At 39.4% G+C, this 19,290-nt stretch overlaps 1 protein-coding gene across 1 annotated transcript in view; it reads right to left on the reverse strand.

Moving 5' to 3' along the window:
* Positions 1 to 19,290, reverse strand: part of LOC148355402 (disks large homolog 4-like) — a 177,580-nt gene that overhangs the window by 38,364 nt on the left and 119,926 nt on the right. Inside the window, exons 12-13 of the mRNA XM_088350535.1 lie at positions 13,107 to 13,263; positions 12,897 to 12,999 (exon numbers count right to left, since the gene is read on the reverse strand). Of these exons, the coding sequence (XP_088206661.1) occupies positions 12,897 to 12,999; positions 13,107 to 13,263 (260 nt within the window). The remainder of the gene's footprint in view (positions 1 to 12,896; positions 13,000 to 13,106; positions 13,264 to 19,290) is intronic.

Below are 19,290 nucleotides of genomic sequence, written 5' to 3' on the forward strand. Positions count from 1 at the left end.
GTGATTAACTGGCACACTTTTAGCACTCGTCCCTACCTGGCCTCCAGCTACAATTTACCGTTTGGGCTTTTTCTCCAACAACAGAAAAGGACAATGACAGGTGTCATTCGTGTGGCAAAACGGTCGACATACGGTTGCAAATGTGCATTATCTAATGAAAAAAGTTCACCCTACCGAGAGCAACCTGATGCAACAAAAATGTAAACATGTTACAGTTTCTGGACAAAAATTGTCTGTTGGTTGCTATGGGCGTGCTTGTCTATTATTTTCTGTCACACGCCCCCTCGGAAGAAGAAATCCTCTTGCGTGCTATATTTTGTATGTTTAAGACATGTATAAGTAGCCTGTATTGTTTTGTACTGAAAAATAAACGTATAATAAAAATAATATGCTCTATAAGGATAGATAAAGTTGAGTTTAACTTACTTCTGGAAGATCGGCTTCAAGAGTTAGGCGACTTCCTCCTCCATGTTAGAAAAAGGACAAAAAAAGCGAACCAACCATTTTCTCAACCGCATTAAGCTTTCTTATTCCACTTTTCATTTCAAAAGAAACGGCTCGCCTCTTCTTTACACCAACCATATTGAATGGAATTTACAGCAATGTCCGGATATTTTTCGACATCCCGAAATTTTCTTTTGTATGTACTGTTTTTCGTAAGTCGAATGGTCGTAAGTAGGGGAGCATCTGTATTTACTTGGACCTAATTGATACTACAAGTCCCAGTATCGCCCACCCCTAATGACTTGATGGTTTGTAATGACATTAACATTAAGTGTAAATGGTTTGTATTTATATAGCGCTTTTCAAGTCAATGAAGACCTCCCAAAGCGCTTTACAATGTGCTTCACACTTACCCATTCACACACACACTCATACACCAATAGCGGCCATGCAGCCATGCAAGGCAACTACCTGCTTGTTGGAGGCATTAGGGATTCAGTGTCTTGCCCAAGGACATTTTACCATATAACACAGAGGAGCGGGGAATCGAACCTGCGACCTCTTGATCATAAGACGGATGCTTTACCCGTTAATTCTGTAAAAGTCATTGCAACAAAGTTTTCAATTTCTACATATGGAATAAAGCCATGGAATAGGTTGGGACCCGAGCTCAAGCAATGTCCAGGCATTACCCAGTTCAAAAAAGTGGTACAAAAGCATGCTATTCTCAGGGTACGGGGAAAATGAAGGTCTTTGAGGATCACTGGGTGTTTTTTCACAGATCATTTATACAATTGTTATCATCATATGGTTGATTATTTTTATTATTATTATTAAAATTATTTCCCTGTTGCCTTGTAATATCATACCTGTCGCGCTCCAGGGCTCCATGCCCTTACAAAATGTCGTATTTTCCCTTACAAAATACAAAAAAATCTTACACCATATATATATTTTTTTCAATCAAATGCGTTTATTTATGTAGTTTAACATGTTATATTGTACATGTGTTTCGTTATATCATATATAGTTAATTCATATTTTGTTGTGAGATCCTGAGTTGCTCGACATGAACGAGGTTTATTATAAAAAAAGTTCAAAAATGAAGTAGCTTGGACGTTCACTAGAGAAAGAAAAAATACATGCAAATATAATTAAGTAGAATAATACATTTTCTTATTCAAATTATGAATTCATTTGCATTAAATTATTGTTGGTAATATACTGATGATTAAAGGGATAACCACAAACCTGTCTTTTTTAATTTTCTCATTTTATACTTTTTTTTCTCAACTCTTTTATACAACATCATAATTCGTAATATAATGCATCAAAGCAAGTGAGCCGTTTGAGAGCCGGCTCTCTTTAATGAGTTGAGCCGAAAAAGCCGTTTCTCCAAAAAGTGACGGACTTCTTTTCACTACATCAAACCGCTCGCTTCGTTTGTAACGAAAAAAACGATACCGAGATAGAGGCTACCGCGGCGAACTGGTTTGACTTGATTGATTTGCCGTTTCGTGATAGTCGGTGTATACCGGATGGTACCCATCATTGACAAATTCGATTTTCTCGTTCGTCGTACACGTCTTAAAATGCAAAAACGTACAGGTTGACAGGTATGTAATATGAACCTATGTAAATATGAATATTCATGAGGTCGTTGGTCTATGTAAATACACAGGATATCTTGCTGTGAGACACAATGAGTAGGTCGAAAAGGCTTGATAAAATTATTTTATGCTTCATCCTTTTCCTTTTTAGACATTAACATTGTTTTTGTTTTTTGACTTCTTGTTATTTTCTCATGATCAAAGTCAAGTCAAGTCATTTTTATTTGTACACCCCTTAATCACAAAGAGTCTTAAAGAGCTGCACAGGTTATTGCAAACCACAGACAATTATTACAGACTATTACTACACCATCCCCTGATCTAAAACCTACATGAGGGCAAGGAAAAACTCAAAAACCTCAACATGGGGAAAATGAAGAAACCTTGAGAAGGGACCGCACATGAGGTAATCCCCCTTCCAGGATGACCAGGCTGCAATGGATGTCGCAATAACAAATAATACACAGAAAGCGTTTTTAAATCATTCCTTCATTCAAACGCACAGAACGTAAACGCAAGAACGCGATCTTCTTTTCAACGTTGGCACTAATTGCAGTCAGCAAGTCAGCTTTTGTCTCTTTTAACTTTGCTCCTGCTGTACTCACATGCTGAAGAAAGGCTTGGCTTCAGTGTTTCATGATGCAGATGAGATCAGTGTCAGCACATGGAACAGTTCTAGAGTCCAAAGGATGTAAAAGGAAGGAAAACCCAGACGCAAAACTAGCCCAGAGCGCATCAATCTTCAAGCGCGTGCAAGTGGAAAGTCATGGAAACATTAGTAGATACAGTACGCAAGACAAGAGGACGTGAAAGAACTACGCCGCGATGGAAACAACAGATGCTAACGTTGTCTTTTCACCGTGCTCCTCTTTTCTTGACTGGGGTTGCTCCTCCCACAATGACAGCAGTGGCTTTATGGCGCACACACCAAAAGCAAGCATGCGCCGTTTCCTCAGGTCAGTCATGCAGCAGGAAAGCGAGGTGATGCCAGGATCTCCTGCCCTACTTTGGCACAGGGGATCAGTCACCCACCACACAGATTCAAGACGATTTTGAAGGGGCGTTCTGATTTACTTCTCATTACTACTTTCTTGGAAAACTAGCCTAAATAGTTGAGTGTTTTATCTTCCCGGTAATTAGGAATGACGTGTAGACATGGGGAGAAAAAAGGGATACCCGCATGTAAATCCTAATATGAAAATTATAAACAGTGGAACCTCGGTTTTCGAACTCCTCTCAGTTCGAACAAATCGGTGTCCGACCAAAAATGTCGAGAAATTCTTGCTTCGCTGTTCGGTCAAAAAATCGGAGTTCGAACGCCGGTAATGCGTGAGTGCGTACGCTAGGGTGCCATGCTGAGCGGCGTACGGGTGTTTTAGCCCCTTATTATGCCTCCGAAGAAAGTCAGTGCAAGCAGCAAAGTTGCTACGGGTGAAAAAAGAAAAGTAGTGCGTACAACTATTGCATTTAAGAAAGAAATAATGACCAAATATGAGTGCGAGCGCCTTCTGCTGACCACCACAAAGGTAAGAAATCCTATTCATAAGATTACGATAACGCAAACGTACGATTAGCCTGGGTTAGCTTTATTTTTACGTTAAACATTCAAGGTAAACATTCAGGATATTGGAACGGATTAAAACGATTTACATTATTTTTAATGGGAAAAATGATTTCGGTGATCGAACAAATCGGTTTTCGAACAGGGTTCTGGAACGGATTATGGTCGAGAACCGAGGTTCCACTGTATTATAGGTATTGAAGGATTTTATGCATTTAACTAAAAATGATTTTATACGATTAAATACAAGTTACATTTATCAAGTGCTATGAAGATTATCACTGAGTGGGCTTCATGTCACGCTGTTCCAAATTCGGAATGTTTTGGCTGAGGAATTTTGATAACAGGACTCTGACGGGGGGACGGCAGGCGATGTTTGGAGAACAAGGCCCTGATGACGTAGAAACGCTCTCCAGAGGCGAGGGGTTGGAACCCACGTGGGGGGCTTTCATTAGCATGCCCATTGGAGGAGCTGGCACACCAGCTTGCGGGAAAAAAACGTGGGCAGAGGAAGAAAGGAAGAAGATCGAGAGAGGAGGCTTGACAGAGACGTGAGCGACACTAATTCGGCAAATTCGATGGAGTTCGCTTAGCTAAATTATTCAAGAAATTAAATCTACCCCCGTGTGGAAATGCCGGTCTCTTGTTCATTTTTCCATCAAAAAACGAGCGCGCATTGTTAGGAGAATGCAGGTTGTGTTTGGTTAATGGAGTCAGATAACTAATTCGAACAATTTGGTAAACGGTACATTCTAATATTTAATTCCTAACAGTATACAAACACGATCAATATTAGACAACAACGTACAATTTTCAAATAATACTATCTTCACTGCTCAACAGTTTAAAAACATTTTGTTGTGTCTATACCATGTTACTAAAATACTTTTTCACAAAATGGATATAGCATTTAAAAAAAACTTTGTATTTTGCCAATTGCAGCAACTGAATTTTCATAGCTAATTTGTGGTTTTCATGTCCTTGTGCCGATCCAATGTGCTTTTCTGAAAGTTCGTATTGCGAAATGATTTATGCAATCCAGTTTTTTTTTGTCACGCTGGGTGCACGCATCACAGAACATGTAGCCTCCATTATCATCCTCATAGCGTAACCAGGAATATAATAGAGTCCATTTTGGCAGAAAAGTCCTTTTCTTGTTAGGAGTAATCCTTTCTTTGTCATCTTTCGTTGAATCGTTTGCTTCAAAACACGTGTTTTCCTTGCCTTCGCGGTCTTCTGAAGAATTTCTCCGCCATTTTTTCGTGCCTGAATTATTGCCGTTGTTATCACTTTCTGTTTCGACTTATTACCGACACTGAATAAATTACCGTATTTTCCGCACTATAAGGCGCACCTAAAAGCCTTTATTTTTTTCAAAAGCTGACAATGCGCCTTATATATGGATCAATATTAAGTCGCAAAGTTTTGCAACTAAGGCAAGCAGTCGCCGACTAGATTTTCCCCCGAAGGTGAAGTAGTCCGCGGTGTATGCTGGGATTTATATACCGGCGTTTCATTTCCTAACCAATGTGTCGATCATCATTTGAATCGGTCACTATTGGCTAAAGTTATTTGGAGGTAAAGGGGGCGGATCCTTTTTATCATTTACAGGCTCGCATAGGCTAAAGGGGCGGAACAAAGCCTGCAATTGGCCGAAAAAGATGAATGTGAATCACACGTTGGGTTGCACTACGGCATAGAGAAAACATTTTTCACTATTCTGTATTTGTAAATATTTTACTCTCCTGGATTTACTACACTCACGGTTGTAAGAAGACCATGGTTACGTATCATTATTGAACGTGACGTCTGCAAGAGAACTTAGGTGAGCTATGCGATTTCATATTTTCCCGGTATCTTGTTTTAGAACGATCTTGATGTTTCTGTGATGAGTCTATTTTTAAACTAAATTCAATTCAAAGTGTTTATTGTCATATGCACAGTAAAGAACCCCGTTTCCTTGCACAATAAAATTCTTACTTTGCTGTCCACACAGTTGCCAGCAAAAAATAAAATGGAAACTAAGAAATGTTTAGCATTTCTTGAATCCCAAGACTTTAACCTTCCGAATGATATTTGGAACGATGCATTTGAGTGACATCGTACGGACACCGCATCCGCACATGTCTACGACACGTATTTGCTTTTTTGCAAGCTTTGGGAATGTTAAGGGGGTAATAAGTTGGACTGAACTATCTGACTGTTTTGTCGACGTTCCCATTGTAGCGCCTTATAATCCGGTGCGCCTTATGTATGGAAAATATAGCACCAAAAACCATTTTTTGGGGGTGCGCCCTATAATTCGGTGCGCCTTATAGTGCGGAAAATACGGTACCAATACGGTAAATCTTTGTCAAAAAAAAAAAAGTAATCGGGTAATAATGACAATTTGGTGTCAAAAAAGTTGCGTCCCGGGGACGCACGTTGATTCGACACAATGCGTCCCCAGCCAAAATGATGCGTCTAAGACGCAGGGACGCGGGCAAACGAGAACACTGAATCACTCTTTTTATAATACCAAAACCTGTACGCCTATTGATAAATCATGCTGTCAAGATGCAAAAAAATGGTGCCCAAGTTTGTGTTGTGCGGCCAGCTAAAAAAAAACAGACTCCTACCGCTGCTATGAGTGGAAAAGTTGGTGTAGAACCTTGCATGAGATCCGTAGCATGCTGTTCTCCGTCTGACGACAGTAGGTACTGTTCCTAATATAAACTACAGGATGATTCCTGGACAAACAAGTCATCACGCAGGGTGACACTGTTCCACTCACGGAGGAGGTCAGAAGAGGCACATATGTATGTGGGTGTGTATGTGGTGGAAACAGAGGGCGCACCCCGGGCCACTGGCCTTTACGGTCACAGGAAGCGGACAAATATGGTTCTAAAAATGATGCATAAGCATGCCCACGCAAGAATTGTACAGACCATACACAGCATGGACAGAAGGCTTGAATTGAGCTCATTCATGAGAGTCACGACATATTAAAGAATTAAAAAGACTGATTTAAATCACTTGGAAATAAAACAATTAGCGGAAATTCCGGACTATAAGCTGCTACGTTTTCTTTTTTTGGGGGTGGCAGTAGCTCAGGAGGTAGAGCGCTCGTCTCGGGATCAAGAGATCGCAGTTCGAATCCCGGCTCCTCTGTGTTACATGTCGAAGTGTCCTTGGGTAAGACACTGAACCCCGGCACCGAGGAAAACGGCGAGCTGTTGTCTTCCACAATGTACTCCAGATACAAAACACTGCAGTCACCTCTGAAAACATTTAAGGCGCCCTTCTAGAGAGACATTATTGTAAAAGGCCACACTTCCTGGGTGCAGCTCTCCCCTCAAGCAGCAGGTCCAAAGATACAAACACACACCACAATACTATCAGTTGTCACCATGACCACCAATGAGAATTATTGTTATTAAAGTAGATATTATGATGCGCTTAATCAATGCTTTTATTAATCATTATAATTCTATACTTATATATATATATATATATATATATATATATATATATTTGTTTATTATTATTATTATGGAGTATATTTTTTACTGTACAGTATATTCTAATACTATTATATAATATGCTGAAAATGTATGGAGACAGCAATGATGATGGTGGTAAAAATAATGATAGTGGTGATGACAGAAGATAAAAAACGGTGGCAACAAATAAGCATGTCTTCTACCCACTTCCCTTTCATACTTTCTTTTGTTACATTCTTTTACATTCCGGTTTCCTCCCACATTTCAAAAACATGCATGTCTGGTTAATTGGCCGGTCCAAATTGTCCCTAGGTGTGAATGAGCGAGTGAGTTGTCCGTACCTGTGTGTCCTGCAACTCGCTGGCAACCAGTTCAGGGTGTCCCCTGCCCAATGCCTGTTATCGCGTGCGGACGTGCTTTGTTTTGCTTTCGCTTTTAATATAGGTGTACCAAGTGTTTTAGCCCCTAATTATGCCTCCGAAGAAAGTCAGTGCAAGCAGCAAAGTTGCTATAGGTGAAAAAAGAAAAGTAGTGTGTACAACTATTGCATTTAAGAAAGAAATAATAGCAAAATATGAAAGAGGTGTGCGAGCCTCTGATCTTGCTAGGGAATACAGCATGGCTAAATCTAGGATCAGGTAAGAAATCCTATTCATAATTCTTTTCTTTATTCTTTTTTTTAATTTTTACACATTCATGTTAGCGTAATCTTTTGTACTGAAGATTTCGATAACGTGAACGTACGATTAGCCTGCGTTAGCTTTGTTTATGTTGAACATTCGAGGTAAACATTCAGGGTGTTGGAACGGAGCCCAACTTTCAGGGTGTTGGAACAGAGCCCCCTTTCCAATGAACCGCTCACCACTTGTTGTGGAGACCCGGGTGCTAAATGACTTGTAAACGACCTGATTTTTTTATTTTTACACGTTCATGTTAGCGTAATCTTTCGTACGGAAGATTACGATAACGCGAACGTACGATTAGCCTGGGTTAGCTTCATGTTTACGTTAAACATTCAAGGTAAACATTCAGGGTGTTTTAACGGATTAAAACGATTTACATTATTTTTAATGGGAAAAATGATTTCCGTGATCGAACAAATCGGTTTTCGAACAGGGTTCTGGAACGGATTATGGTCGAGAACCGAGGTTCCACTGTAATAAATAAGGTAGCAGGTCCAAAGATACTTGTATGATGGAAAACAAACACCACGCTATTTAATCATAATACAGACGCTCCCCTACTCATGACCATCCTACTTACGACAAACGGTAAATACGAACATTTTTTTCTCGGGATGTCGAAAAATATCCAGACATTATTTTTTTAAAGTCCGAATACTCGGTCTGTTCCAGGAAAATAACATGCGGCGAGACATCAGAAAAATCCTTTTGCCTTCACTATCAAGCTACCTTTTTAGCTATTTAACAAGCCATCTAGGTAAGTTGCTATTTTAGCAGGGTTGGGTAGGGTTACTTTAACTGGATTACTTTCGATTACTTTTGGATTACTCCAATACCAAATATGCTAATAAAAGACAAAAGAAACTAAATATGAATAAAATGACTACATTTTGTGCAGGCTCGGGGAGTAACGGAACACATGGAACGGCAAAAATGATGTTGGCAAGCTGTTTGGATTTATTTTCATTTTGTTTCTGTCGCATTTTATGTTAGTTTTGCCGGAGATCAAAGAGATCAAAGCCAGGAGAGAAAGCTTACCACGTGTTGTGAGTCATCATTTTATTCATATTTAGTTTATTTGGTCTTTTATTAGCATATTTGGTATTGGAGTCATCCAAAAGTAATTGAAAGTAATCCAGTTAAAGTAACCCTACCCAACCCTGTATTTTAGAAATTCATATCAAACTGGTTGCCCTTTGTGCTAATTAGGAACAAAAAGAAGCCCTCTGTTTGAAAATGGTTTGGAGACCCCTGGTTTGTTTCAAAGATTTAAGAGAAAACTACTTTAAATGCTTGCGTGTGTGTACAGTACATGTAAGTGGTAATCCTCCACATGCCGCACACCCCCTCCCCTCACGCCAGCCTCCGTAGTAGCATCCCATGAGCGGAGGCTCATTTATCAGTTATGAACTGGTTTCCTAGGTTACAGCCCTGAAGGTCACTCCCACAAGACAGGCATAGAGTACACCAAGGATAATTCAGCTCATATACTGTCCAACTAAATGTTTCTAATCTTATTTAAAAGGACGGTGTGCATTATTTGACCACTAGATGCCACTGTATGACGTAGTGCAGGGATCAGGAACCTTTTCGACCCAAAGAGCCATAAAAGCAAAAAATGTTTTAAAAAGAAATTGAGAGAGCCACATCATATATTTTCAGACAAAATTGAAAAAAACTGCCAAACACGCTCTCTAGACAAAAGCTAATTCTTCAGCACATTTTATTTCACTGTGTGTCATTTGACTATTTAATCTAACGTATAAAATGATAATAATGCCAAATCCTTTGTCCCAAATCAATGTAAATATAACATTTACAATTTGTCTTCCACCTTCAGTTAAGAGTGTTAAGGAATTTTTTTCCATGAAATCTGTCCTTAATAACGGTTTCAAAACAATGTGCATGCAAAGTTCTTTTGTAAAAATGTCACAAATTACTGCAAACGATAAGCATATTGTCATATGCACTTTCGGTGTAGACTGCACTGAGCGAGAAGGAGAGAAGGAAGTGCCTTGCGCTGTGTGCAGGGATCCTCCCACCTGTACTGCTCACCCAATCAAAGTCAGCGTTTTTATTTATCAGTTGAAATGGTTGCATATCGAACTTCTGCATTAAGTTGCTTCTGCTTTATATGGACCAAAATCGGGATGAAATCACTTGACTTTGGAACGCCACAGAGAGATGTGCAATAGTTACATTTTATTTCGGAGCCATACGTACTCATGAAAAGAGCCATATATGGCTCCCGAGCCATAGGTTGCCTACCCCTGATGTAGTGCAACGGAAAACTAGTGCCAAAAAGGAATCTAAACTAGGAAGATACAAAGTGACAAACTCGCACCATTTGGGGGGGTACGCTTACATGAAAGTCATGTAAAGTACACACAATTTTCTCGATCAACAAGTGTTTGAAAAATAATTACTCTTCTGTGCCATTTCAGCATAGTAACCTTAGTTAAAAAAACATACAATGTTTATCTGAAAGACGGACTTTCATACCTGTCAACCTGTACGTTTTTTCCGTGCAAAGTACGTTTATTATGCATTTGAAGACGTGTACGACGTACGAGGAAATCTGTACGGAAAAACGCAAATTCTTCAATTATGGGTACCATTCGGTATACACTGACTATCACGAAACGGCAAATCAATCAAGTCGAACCAGTTCGCCGCAGTAGCCTCTATCTCGGTATCGTTTTTTTTCGTTGCAAACGAAGCGAGCGGTTCGATGCTACTGTGTGCATGCGTCTACAGCCTCATATTTTATGTGGTAGTTTTGTAGTGAAAGGAAGTCCGTCTCTTTTTAGAGAACCGGCTTTTTCGGCTCAACTCGTTAAAGAGAGACGGCTCTCAAGCGACTCACTTGCCTTGATGCATTATACTACGAATTATTATGTTGTATAAAAGAAGTTCAGAAAAAAAGGAAGAATAAAAGGAGAAAATGAAAAAAGACAGGTGTGTGGTTATCCCTTTAATCAGTATATTACCAACAATAATTGAATGCAGAAAATGAATTCATAATTTGAATAAGAAAATGTATTATTCTACTTAATTCTATTTGCATGTAGTTTTTCCTTCTACAGTGAACGTCCAAGCGACTTCATTTTTTAACTTTTTATATAATAAACCTCATTCATGTCGAGCAGCTTAGTTATCTCACAACAAAATGTTAATTAACAATATACCGTATTTTCCGCACTATAAGGCGCACCTAAAAGCCTTTATTTTTTTCAAAAGCTAACCATGCGCCTTATAATACAGTGCGCCTTATTTATGGATCAATATTAAGTCGCAAAGTCTTGCAACTAATGCAGCAGCCGCCTACTAGATTTTCCCCAGAACGCAAATTAGTCTGCGGTGTATGCTGGGATTTATATACCGGCGTTTCATTGGCTAACCAATGTGTCAATCATCATTTGAATCGATCACTATTGGCTAAAGTTATTCAGAGGTAAAGGGGGCGGATCCTTTTTATCATTTACAGGCTCGCATAGGCTAAAGGGGCAAAACAAAGCCTGCAATTGGCCGAAAAAGATGTGTCAATCATCAGTTGAATCGATCACTATTGGCTAAAGTTATTCGGAGGTAAAGGGGGCGGATCCTTTTTATCATTTACAGGCTCTCATAGGCTAAAGGGGTGAAACAAAGCCTGCAATTGGCCGGAAAAGATGAATGTAAATAGCATGTTGGGTTGACGGCATAGAGAAAACAGTATTTTACTATTCTGTACTGTATTTGTAAATATTTTACTCTCCTGGATTTACTACACTCACGGATATATGAGTACCATGGTTGCACATCAACGACTTCAGTGAGCTACTCCGGCTATATTATTTCCCTGTATCTTGTTTCAACTCGACGTTTCTGTGATAAGCGGTGCAGATAATGGATGGAATGGAGTGTCTATTTTTAAATTAAACTCAATTCCAAGTGTTTATTGTCATATGCACAGTAAAGTTGCGAGCGAAAAAGAAAATAGAAACTAAGGAATGGTTGGCATTTCTTGAATCCCAAGACTTTAACCTTCCGAATGATATTTGGAACGATGCATTTGAGTGACATCGTACGGACACCGCATCCGCACGTGTCTATGGCACGTATTTGCGTCTTTGCAAGCTTTGGGAATGTTAAGGGGGTAATCAGTTTGACTGAACTATCTGACTGTTTTGTCCACGTTCCCATTGTAGCGCCTTATAATCCGGTGCGTCTTATGCATGTCAAAAATAGGACCAAAAACTGTTTTTTCGGGGTGCGCCCTATAACCCGGTGCGCCTTATAGTGCGGAAAATACGGTATATGAAATAACAAAACACATGTACAATATAACATGTTAAACTACATAAATAAACACGTTTGATAAAAAATTATGGTGTATGATTTTTTTAAATTTTGTAAGGGAAAACACAACATTTTGTAAGGGCATGGAGCCCTGGAGCGCGACAGGTATGCAAGTCAAGACTAAAATGATATCCAGCATGTTTTCTATAGAACTCTTATCAGAGTAACGGGAGGACAGTTCACACTAAGACTCAAACTATTTGAGAAATTCATGCATGAAAAAAATGCACTCATTACTGATATTGACACGGGTGAGGAATATTGTCACTAATAGAATACAGATATGATAAAAACTCGTGAATAATACAAACTGTCCCTTTAGCCTGAAATTCAGGAAAATGTCTTTGAATATCCTCCTGACTAATAAACCTCTCATCTCAGCCGTACCGCTTATCCTCATTAGGGTCGCGGGGCGGCTGGAGCCCATCCCAGCCATCTCCGGGCAGTGGGCAGGGGACACCCTGAACTGGTTGCCAGCCAATAGCAGGGCACACAGGGACAGACAACTCATTCGCTCATTCACACCTAGGGACAATTTGGACCGGCCAATTCACCTAATATGCATGTTTTTTTTTGGAACGTGGGAGGAAACCGGAGTGCCCGGACGAAACCCACGCAAGCATGGGGAGAACATACAAACTCCGCACAGGAAGTCTGGAGCTGGATTTGAACCCACGACAGGTTCCCATGACATGAACTGTGCCGCACAAGCGCTAACCACTGCTAACCATTGAGCATTTGTTGATACATTTTATGAATTAACAGCCTTACTCACCTTCTGGTCGGTACTGTGCAACAATGGTGACATTTTGTCCTGCGTTCTTCAGAGCTGCAGCTGCCTGTTCATGCGTGGCAGCAGAAAGATCTACACCGTTTACCTAGATCAACCAAAACGGCATTACATACATTAATTATCCAAATCCTAAGAAGGACCAATTGCTATAAAAATGAAATGTATTGACGAAATACAGTTTGTAACTCATACCGAGAGGATCCGGTCACCCTTATGAAGTTCTCCACATAGATCCGCTGGACCACCAGCAAGAATGAAGGAGATAAAGATTCCCTCACCATCTTCTCCTCCAACAATGTTGAAACCAAGGCCTGTGGACCCTCGCTGCAGAAGGACACGTCTTGGCTCTCTGGTAAAACATGTTTGAAGATGAAAATGTTACCCTGACAAACGGTTTGGTCCTGCTGCATACTGAAGCATCTCCTTTTCGAAATACACTAGTCAAATATGCAAGTGCTGCTCAAAAATATCCAGCATTGGACAAGTTTCTTGACTGTCCCTTCACTTGTAGTAAAGGATTTTATACATTTGACTGTAAAGGATTTTATACGATCGAATACAAATTACATTTAATGCAAAAGATATTCACTGGCTGGGCTGTGGTGCGATGTCAGGGCACCCTGGTGGAAAATGTTGTTTACAGGAACGACGGGAACGGGGCGTAAGGCGGATAAGATAATCAGCACATCCAGACGCAGAAAGGCCCTGATGACGTAGAAACGCTCAGTGTTTTTTTGAGTATTCCAGACATCGCAACGCTCTTTGACGAGATGGTGAAGCCCAGGGGGGCTTTCTTAGCACGCCCATGGGAGGAGCCGGCGCGCCATTATGCGAGGAGATGGCCAATAGGAGAGAGCCAAAGGATTTGAGAAAAAGGCTTCCCACAGACGCCAACGACACTAATTCGGCCGTTTTCGATGGAGTACACTTAGTTAAATTGTTAATGAAATTAATTCTGCCGCCGTGTGAAAATGTCTTGTTCATTTTTTCCCTCAAGAAACGAGCGCGCATAAATTGTTGGGTGAACGTAGGTTGTGTTTGATTAATGGAGTCAGATAACTAATTCGAACAATTTGGTAAACGATATATTTTGATATTAATTCCCAACTGTAGGCAGCCTGTCGTTTATTTATGGACAGATACTCGACCTGACTAAAACCTCGCTGTCCGACACTAAAACAATATGGGAGCAGGAAATTGATCTAAATTGGGAGGCTATACTCAAAAGAAGACATACATCATTCAAACCAAAATTATTCACAGAGCTCATTGGATCAGACAAAGAATATCCCACATTTTGGAGAATTATATTTCAAACTGCGCACGCTGGCAACAATCCCCAGCCAATCACACCCACATGTTCTGGTCATGTTCTTCTCTGCATAACTTCTTGAAGGAGATTTTTCCAAACCATATCAAAAATATGGAGTCCTCCTATCAAACCGGATAATATGATAGCTTCATTTCGAACATAAAAGTGACTGGCAAAGATGGCCTTCATCACATTACTAGCACGACGCTTGATCCTAATAAAATAGAATAGAATAGAATAGAATAGGATATGCCTTTATTGTCATTGTTACAACATGGGATATGCTTTGACAACGAAATTGGACAACTCCAGGTCCACATTTACAGTGCAGAAAAGGAAACAAAGAGATAAAGGAACAAAGAAGTAACTGTCTTTGTTGTAAGTAGGCTTTGTTTTCCTTCGGAGGGGAAAGGGGGGGGGGGTGATGAGGGGGTGAGGGACAAACAGAGTTGGTGGATACAACCAGAATGTTTGATGTTTGCTCTTACATTACACATAGTCCAGTGTTTTTCCCGAATTGCTCAGTCCACATATTGAAGTGATTTGGGAGTACAGTCCATAAACATGCCCGATTAAAGTCGCCGTCGACGATAAAGCTCCGTTGGGGTGTGCAAGCTGCTGTTTATTGATAGCAGCGGGCAGGAGATTTAGCGCTATGCTAACGTTAGCATCCGGTGAAACGGTTAGCGGTGGAAAGTAAACAGCAAAAATGGAAATCATCTTTATCTCACGCTATGTGGATCCAACTACCTTACAGTACTTACATTTAGAAAAAGTTAGATATTCACGTAAAGGCTCCGTTAATACAGTAGCTTGCGAAACTATTTGGCCCCCCCCTCGAACTTTGTGACCTTTTGCCACAGATCAGACTTTGAACATAAAGATATAAAACTGTTATTTATTGTGAAGCATCAACAATAAGTGGGACACAATCATGAAGTGGAACACACTTTATTTTAAAGTTTTTCAACAAATTAAAAAATGAAAAAGTGGGTGTGCTAAATTATTATTATTATTAATATTCTCAGTATCGTTATTTTTCATTGCAAACGCAGCGAGTGGTTTGATGCTACTGTGCGCATGCGTCTGCCGCCTCGGATTTCATGTTGTAGTTATGTAGTGAAAGGAAGTCCGTCTCTTTTTAGAGAACCGGCTTTTTCGGCTCAACTCATCAAACGGCTCACTTGCTTTGATGCATTGTATTACGAATCATTATCGTTGAATAAAAAAGTTAAGGAAAAGAGGTAGTATAAAAGGAGAAAATGAAAAAAGACAGGTTATTGTCCCTAATTATAATTGCATGTATTTTTTCCTTCAACAGTGAACGTCCAAGCTCTTCATTTTTGAACTTTTTTATAATAAACCTCATTCATGTCGAGCAACTCAGGATCTCACAACAAAATGTTAATGAACAATATATAGGATATAACGAAACACATGCACGTTATAACATGTTCAACTACATAAATAAACACGCTTGAAAAAACAAATATGGTGTAAGATTATTTTGTATTTTGTATGGGAAAATACGACAGTTTGTAAGGGCATGGAGCCCTGGAGCGCGACAGGTATGAGTTATTGAATTTAGGTAAGTGGAAAATATGTTGTCCCCTAACTTAAAGGTCCTGGGTTTAATCCCCAGCTGTTCTAACCAGCTTGCATTACTCTTATACCAGATAATAAACTCTTGAGTTGCAATCGATCAAACCTGTGTAAAATGTTTATCTGTCAGTCTATACATATTTCTACATTTTCTTTATATATATGACTCCTTTTAGGTAAAATATCACACTTTGTTTTAACTGGAAAAGAAGATTTCTCTTCTAAAGCTTATTGAAAGAATTTAAATAGTGCTGCATGGAATGCACGGACAGTAAATTCTAGTTTTGTCCAGTAGATGTCAGTATCATGCTTCACGCCAAGCAAGTTTGTTCCTTAGTACGTTACACATGCATGTGGATGTAAGTGCTTCACAGCCATTTTTAATTATTATTTATTATTATTTTTAGTGATATGACTCTAAAACAGGGGGGGGGGGTCAAACTTGTTTTAGCTGGGGGCCACAAATGCTATTAAAAAAATCTCACGGGGGCCGGACTAGTAAGTTAAAGAGAAAGAGAGGGAGAAAAAGACAGAAAAAGAGAGGGAGGGAAAAAGAGAGCGATAAACAGATAGGGAGACAGAGTAACAGTGAAAGAAAAAGAGAGCAGAATAGAGATGAATGGAGAAGGGGGAAATGAATATAGAGAGAAAAAGAAAGTGAAAAAAGAGAAAAATAAAAAGAATAAGAGAAGTGAAACGACGGAAAGAGAAAGAGGCAGCAGGAGAAAAAAAGAGTGAGGTGAGGGAGAGAGAGAGAGAGAGAGAGGGGAGTTGAAAAAGGGAAAGAAAGAGGGTGAGAAAGAAAGAGAATTAAAGTGTAAATTAGAGAGAGAAAATAGAAAGAGAGCAAGACAGAGGAAAAGAAAGAGTTAGAGAGTGAGAGAGAAATAGAGAAAAGAGAAAAATAGAGATGAAGAGCGAGTGAACAGGAGAAAAAGAGGGAGAAATAAATAAAAAAGAAGTGAGTCAGAGAGAAATGGAGAAATACTACCACAATTGTTTTGCAAGTGTTAACTGGCTTTTGTGACATTTGGTGGAAATATTTAAAACTACAGCTCATTTTCCTCTTGCGCTTCTCTCACTGTTGTCTCGCGGGCCAGATTTAAACCATTGGTGGGCCTGATCTGGCCCACGGGCCGTCTGTTTTGACGCAAAGTGCTAAAGCAGACCTTACGGATCATTGCATTGACCCACGAGCATTTAAAAAGCACAGTTGTACAAAACAGAGTCTGCCTCGCCTCGGTAAGAGTCAAGTAACGTTAGAGACAATACAGTTTTGATGACATTTTATTAGCGCATATTTCGCGATAAAAAAGAGCTTTATTTAAATTTTGGACGAATCTGCAATAAGATGCATTTTTCATTGTACCATATTCTTGAGTTTTTCTTTATGAGGAAAAACAAAGTATCTGATTGTTTCAAGACTGTTAAAATAATTGTTAGTTGCAGTCCTAAAATAGTCTCCCTGTAAAATTTAGTTTTAAAAACCTTAGTCTGAGACAATATTGAATGAATGAATGAAAAATTGATTTTGAATGAATGAATGAATGATCTGCATTTATATAGCGCTTTTCAAGTCAATGACTTCCCAAAGCGCTTTACAATGTGCTCCACATTTCCCAATAGCGGCCTTGCAGCCATGTAAGGCGCTAACCTGCTTATTGGGGGTATTAGGGGTTCAGTGTCTTACCCAAGGACACTTCGACATGTAACACGGACGAGCCGGGATTCGAACTGGGATCCCTTGATCCCAAGACGAGCGCTCTACCTCCTGAGCTACTGCCGCCCCAGTTTGAACATTATAAAATAAAAACGGGACAAAAACAATGACTCAACAACAAAAATAATGTTAACATGTTCAAAAAGGGGGAGTAAGAAGCAGATGCTTATTTTCTCTACCCCTTCATCTTCCCTATTAATTACATTTTACAGGTAGATCCTCTTTTGTGTCTAATATAACAAAATCTTACAGATATACATAATACTTAGGTTGGATATCAATAATTATAATGATAACAAAAGTCACATATTCAGTGTTCTCGTTTGCCCACGTCCCTGGGTCCTAAACGCATCATTTTTGCTGGGGACGCATAGTGTCAAGGCAACGTGCGTCCCCGGGACGCAACTTTTTTGACACAAAATTGTCATTTTTTAACCAATGACATTTTTTTTTTAAACAAAGATTTGCCGCACTCCAAACTTTTCGTCAGGCAGATCCGCCATCGTTGTTTTGGTCTCGCGGTTCGAGTTTTCGTCTGCACGCCGATCTCGGCAAACAGGATCTCGTCGTTTCGAGATGACGTCATTGTTGTGGTGCTTGTCGTCGAGGGAAGGTGAAGGCTAAGTATGCCTCCGAAAAAAGTTAGTATTATGTGAAAAGCAACACAAAATTGGTCATTTCTTCAGTGTCAGTAATAAGTTGAAACTTAATGCAAAAAGTAATAACAACGGCAATAATTCCGGCAAGAAAAAACGTCGGAGAAATTCTTCGGAAGATCGCGAAGGCAAGGAAAACACGCGTGTTGAAGCGAACGATTCGACGAAAGAAAACAAACAAAAGAATACTCCTAGCAAGGACTTTCCTGCCAAAATTGACTCAATTATATTCCTGGTTACGCTATGAGGAGGATGATAATGGATTGGACCTTGAGAAGGCATTACAACTGTGGCGGGACAGCAAACCACGAAGAACATATGAACTGAAAAATTTGAAGTGATAACTGCTTTGTGTTACCAATTAACTGTGATGATTAAAACTGCAAGAATATTTAAATATTTCAGCAATATTATTTTGTATAATGTACAATATTTTTGTGAACTGAAAAATCTGAAGTGATAACTGATTTGTGTTACCAATAAACTGTGATGATTAAAACTGAATGAATATATAGAATTATTTATTTGTCGCTAAATTACAATGTCAACCTCGATAACACTAAATTTTGGGGACCCATAGATCTCTGTTGGGACCCATAGATTTTTGAGCATGCGAGTCCCCGGGACCCATTACTTTTCACAGGTAAAATGAACACTGCATCTTTCATACTCTAATCATCGTAGTACCCATTTATTAACGTAACAATCCTACTTGTCACTCAATATCATTTTGACACCAATGATAATAACAACAATAACAATAATAACAGTTATGATATAATAATATAAACAATAACAACAAGGTTAACTATAGTCGTAAACGCAGTATTTCCAATCTCTAGTATCACTCATATGATATTTTCTTAATCTCTGTATTCCGCCAATAATGTTTATTTGTATTTAAATTTAGATGGACATTGTTTGATCTCGTCTTGTCAATTGTTCCAAAGTTTGACTCCACACACAGACACACACATACTTTTCCTGGTGGTTCTCACCTTTGGGATTATCAATTTACTACAGCCCCTCAAATTATAATTTCCCTCTGTCCGAATGAATAATTGTTGGATGTTTTCTGGCACCATG

Source organism: Urocampus carinirostris, chromosome 12 (assembly GCF_059441175.1).
Source record: "Urocampus carinirostris isolate Australia breed hairy pipefish chromosome 12, RoL_Ucar_1.0, whole genome shotgun sequence".
Lineage (NCBI taxonomy): Eukaryota > Metazoa > Chordata > Actinopteri > Syngnathiformes > Syngnathidae > Urocampus > Urocampus carinirostris.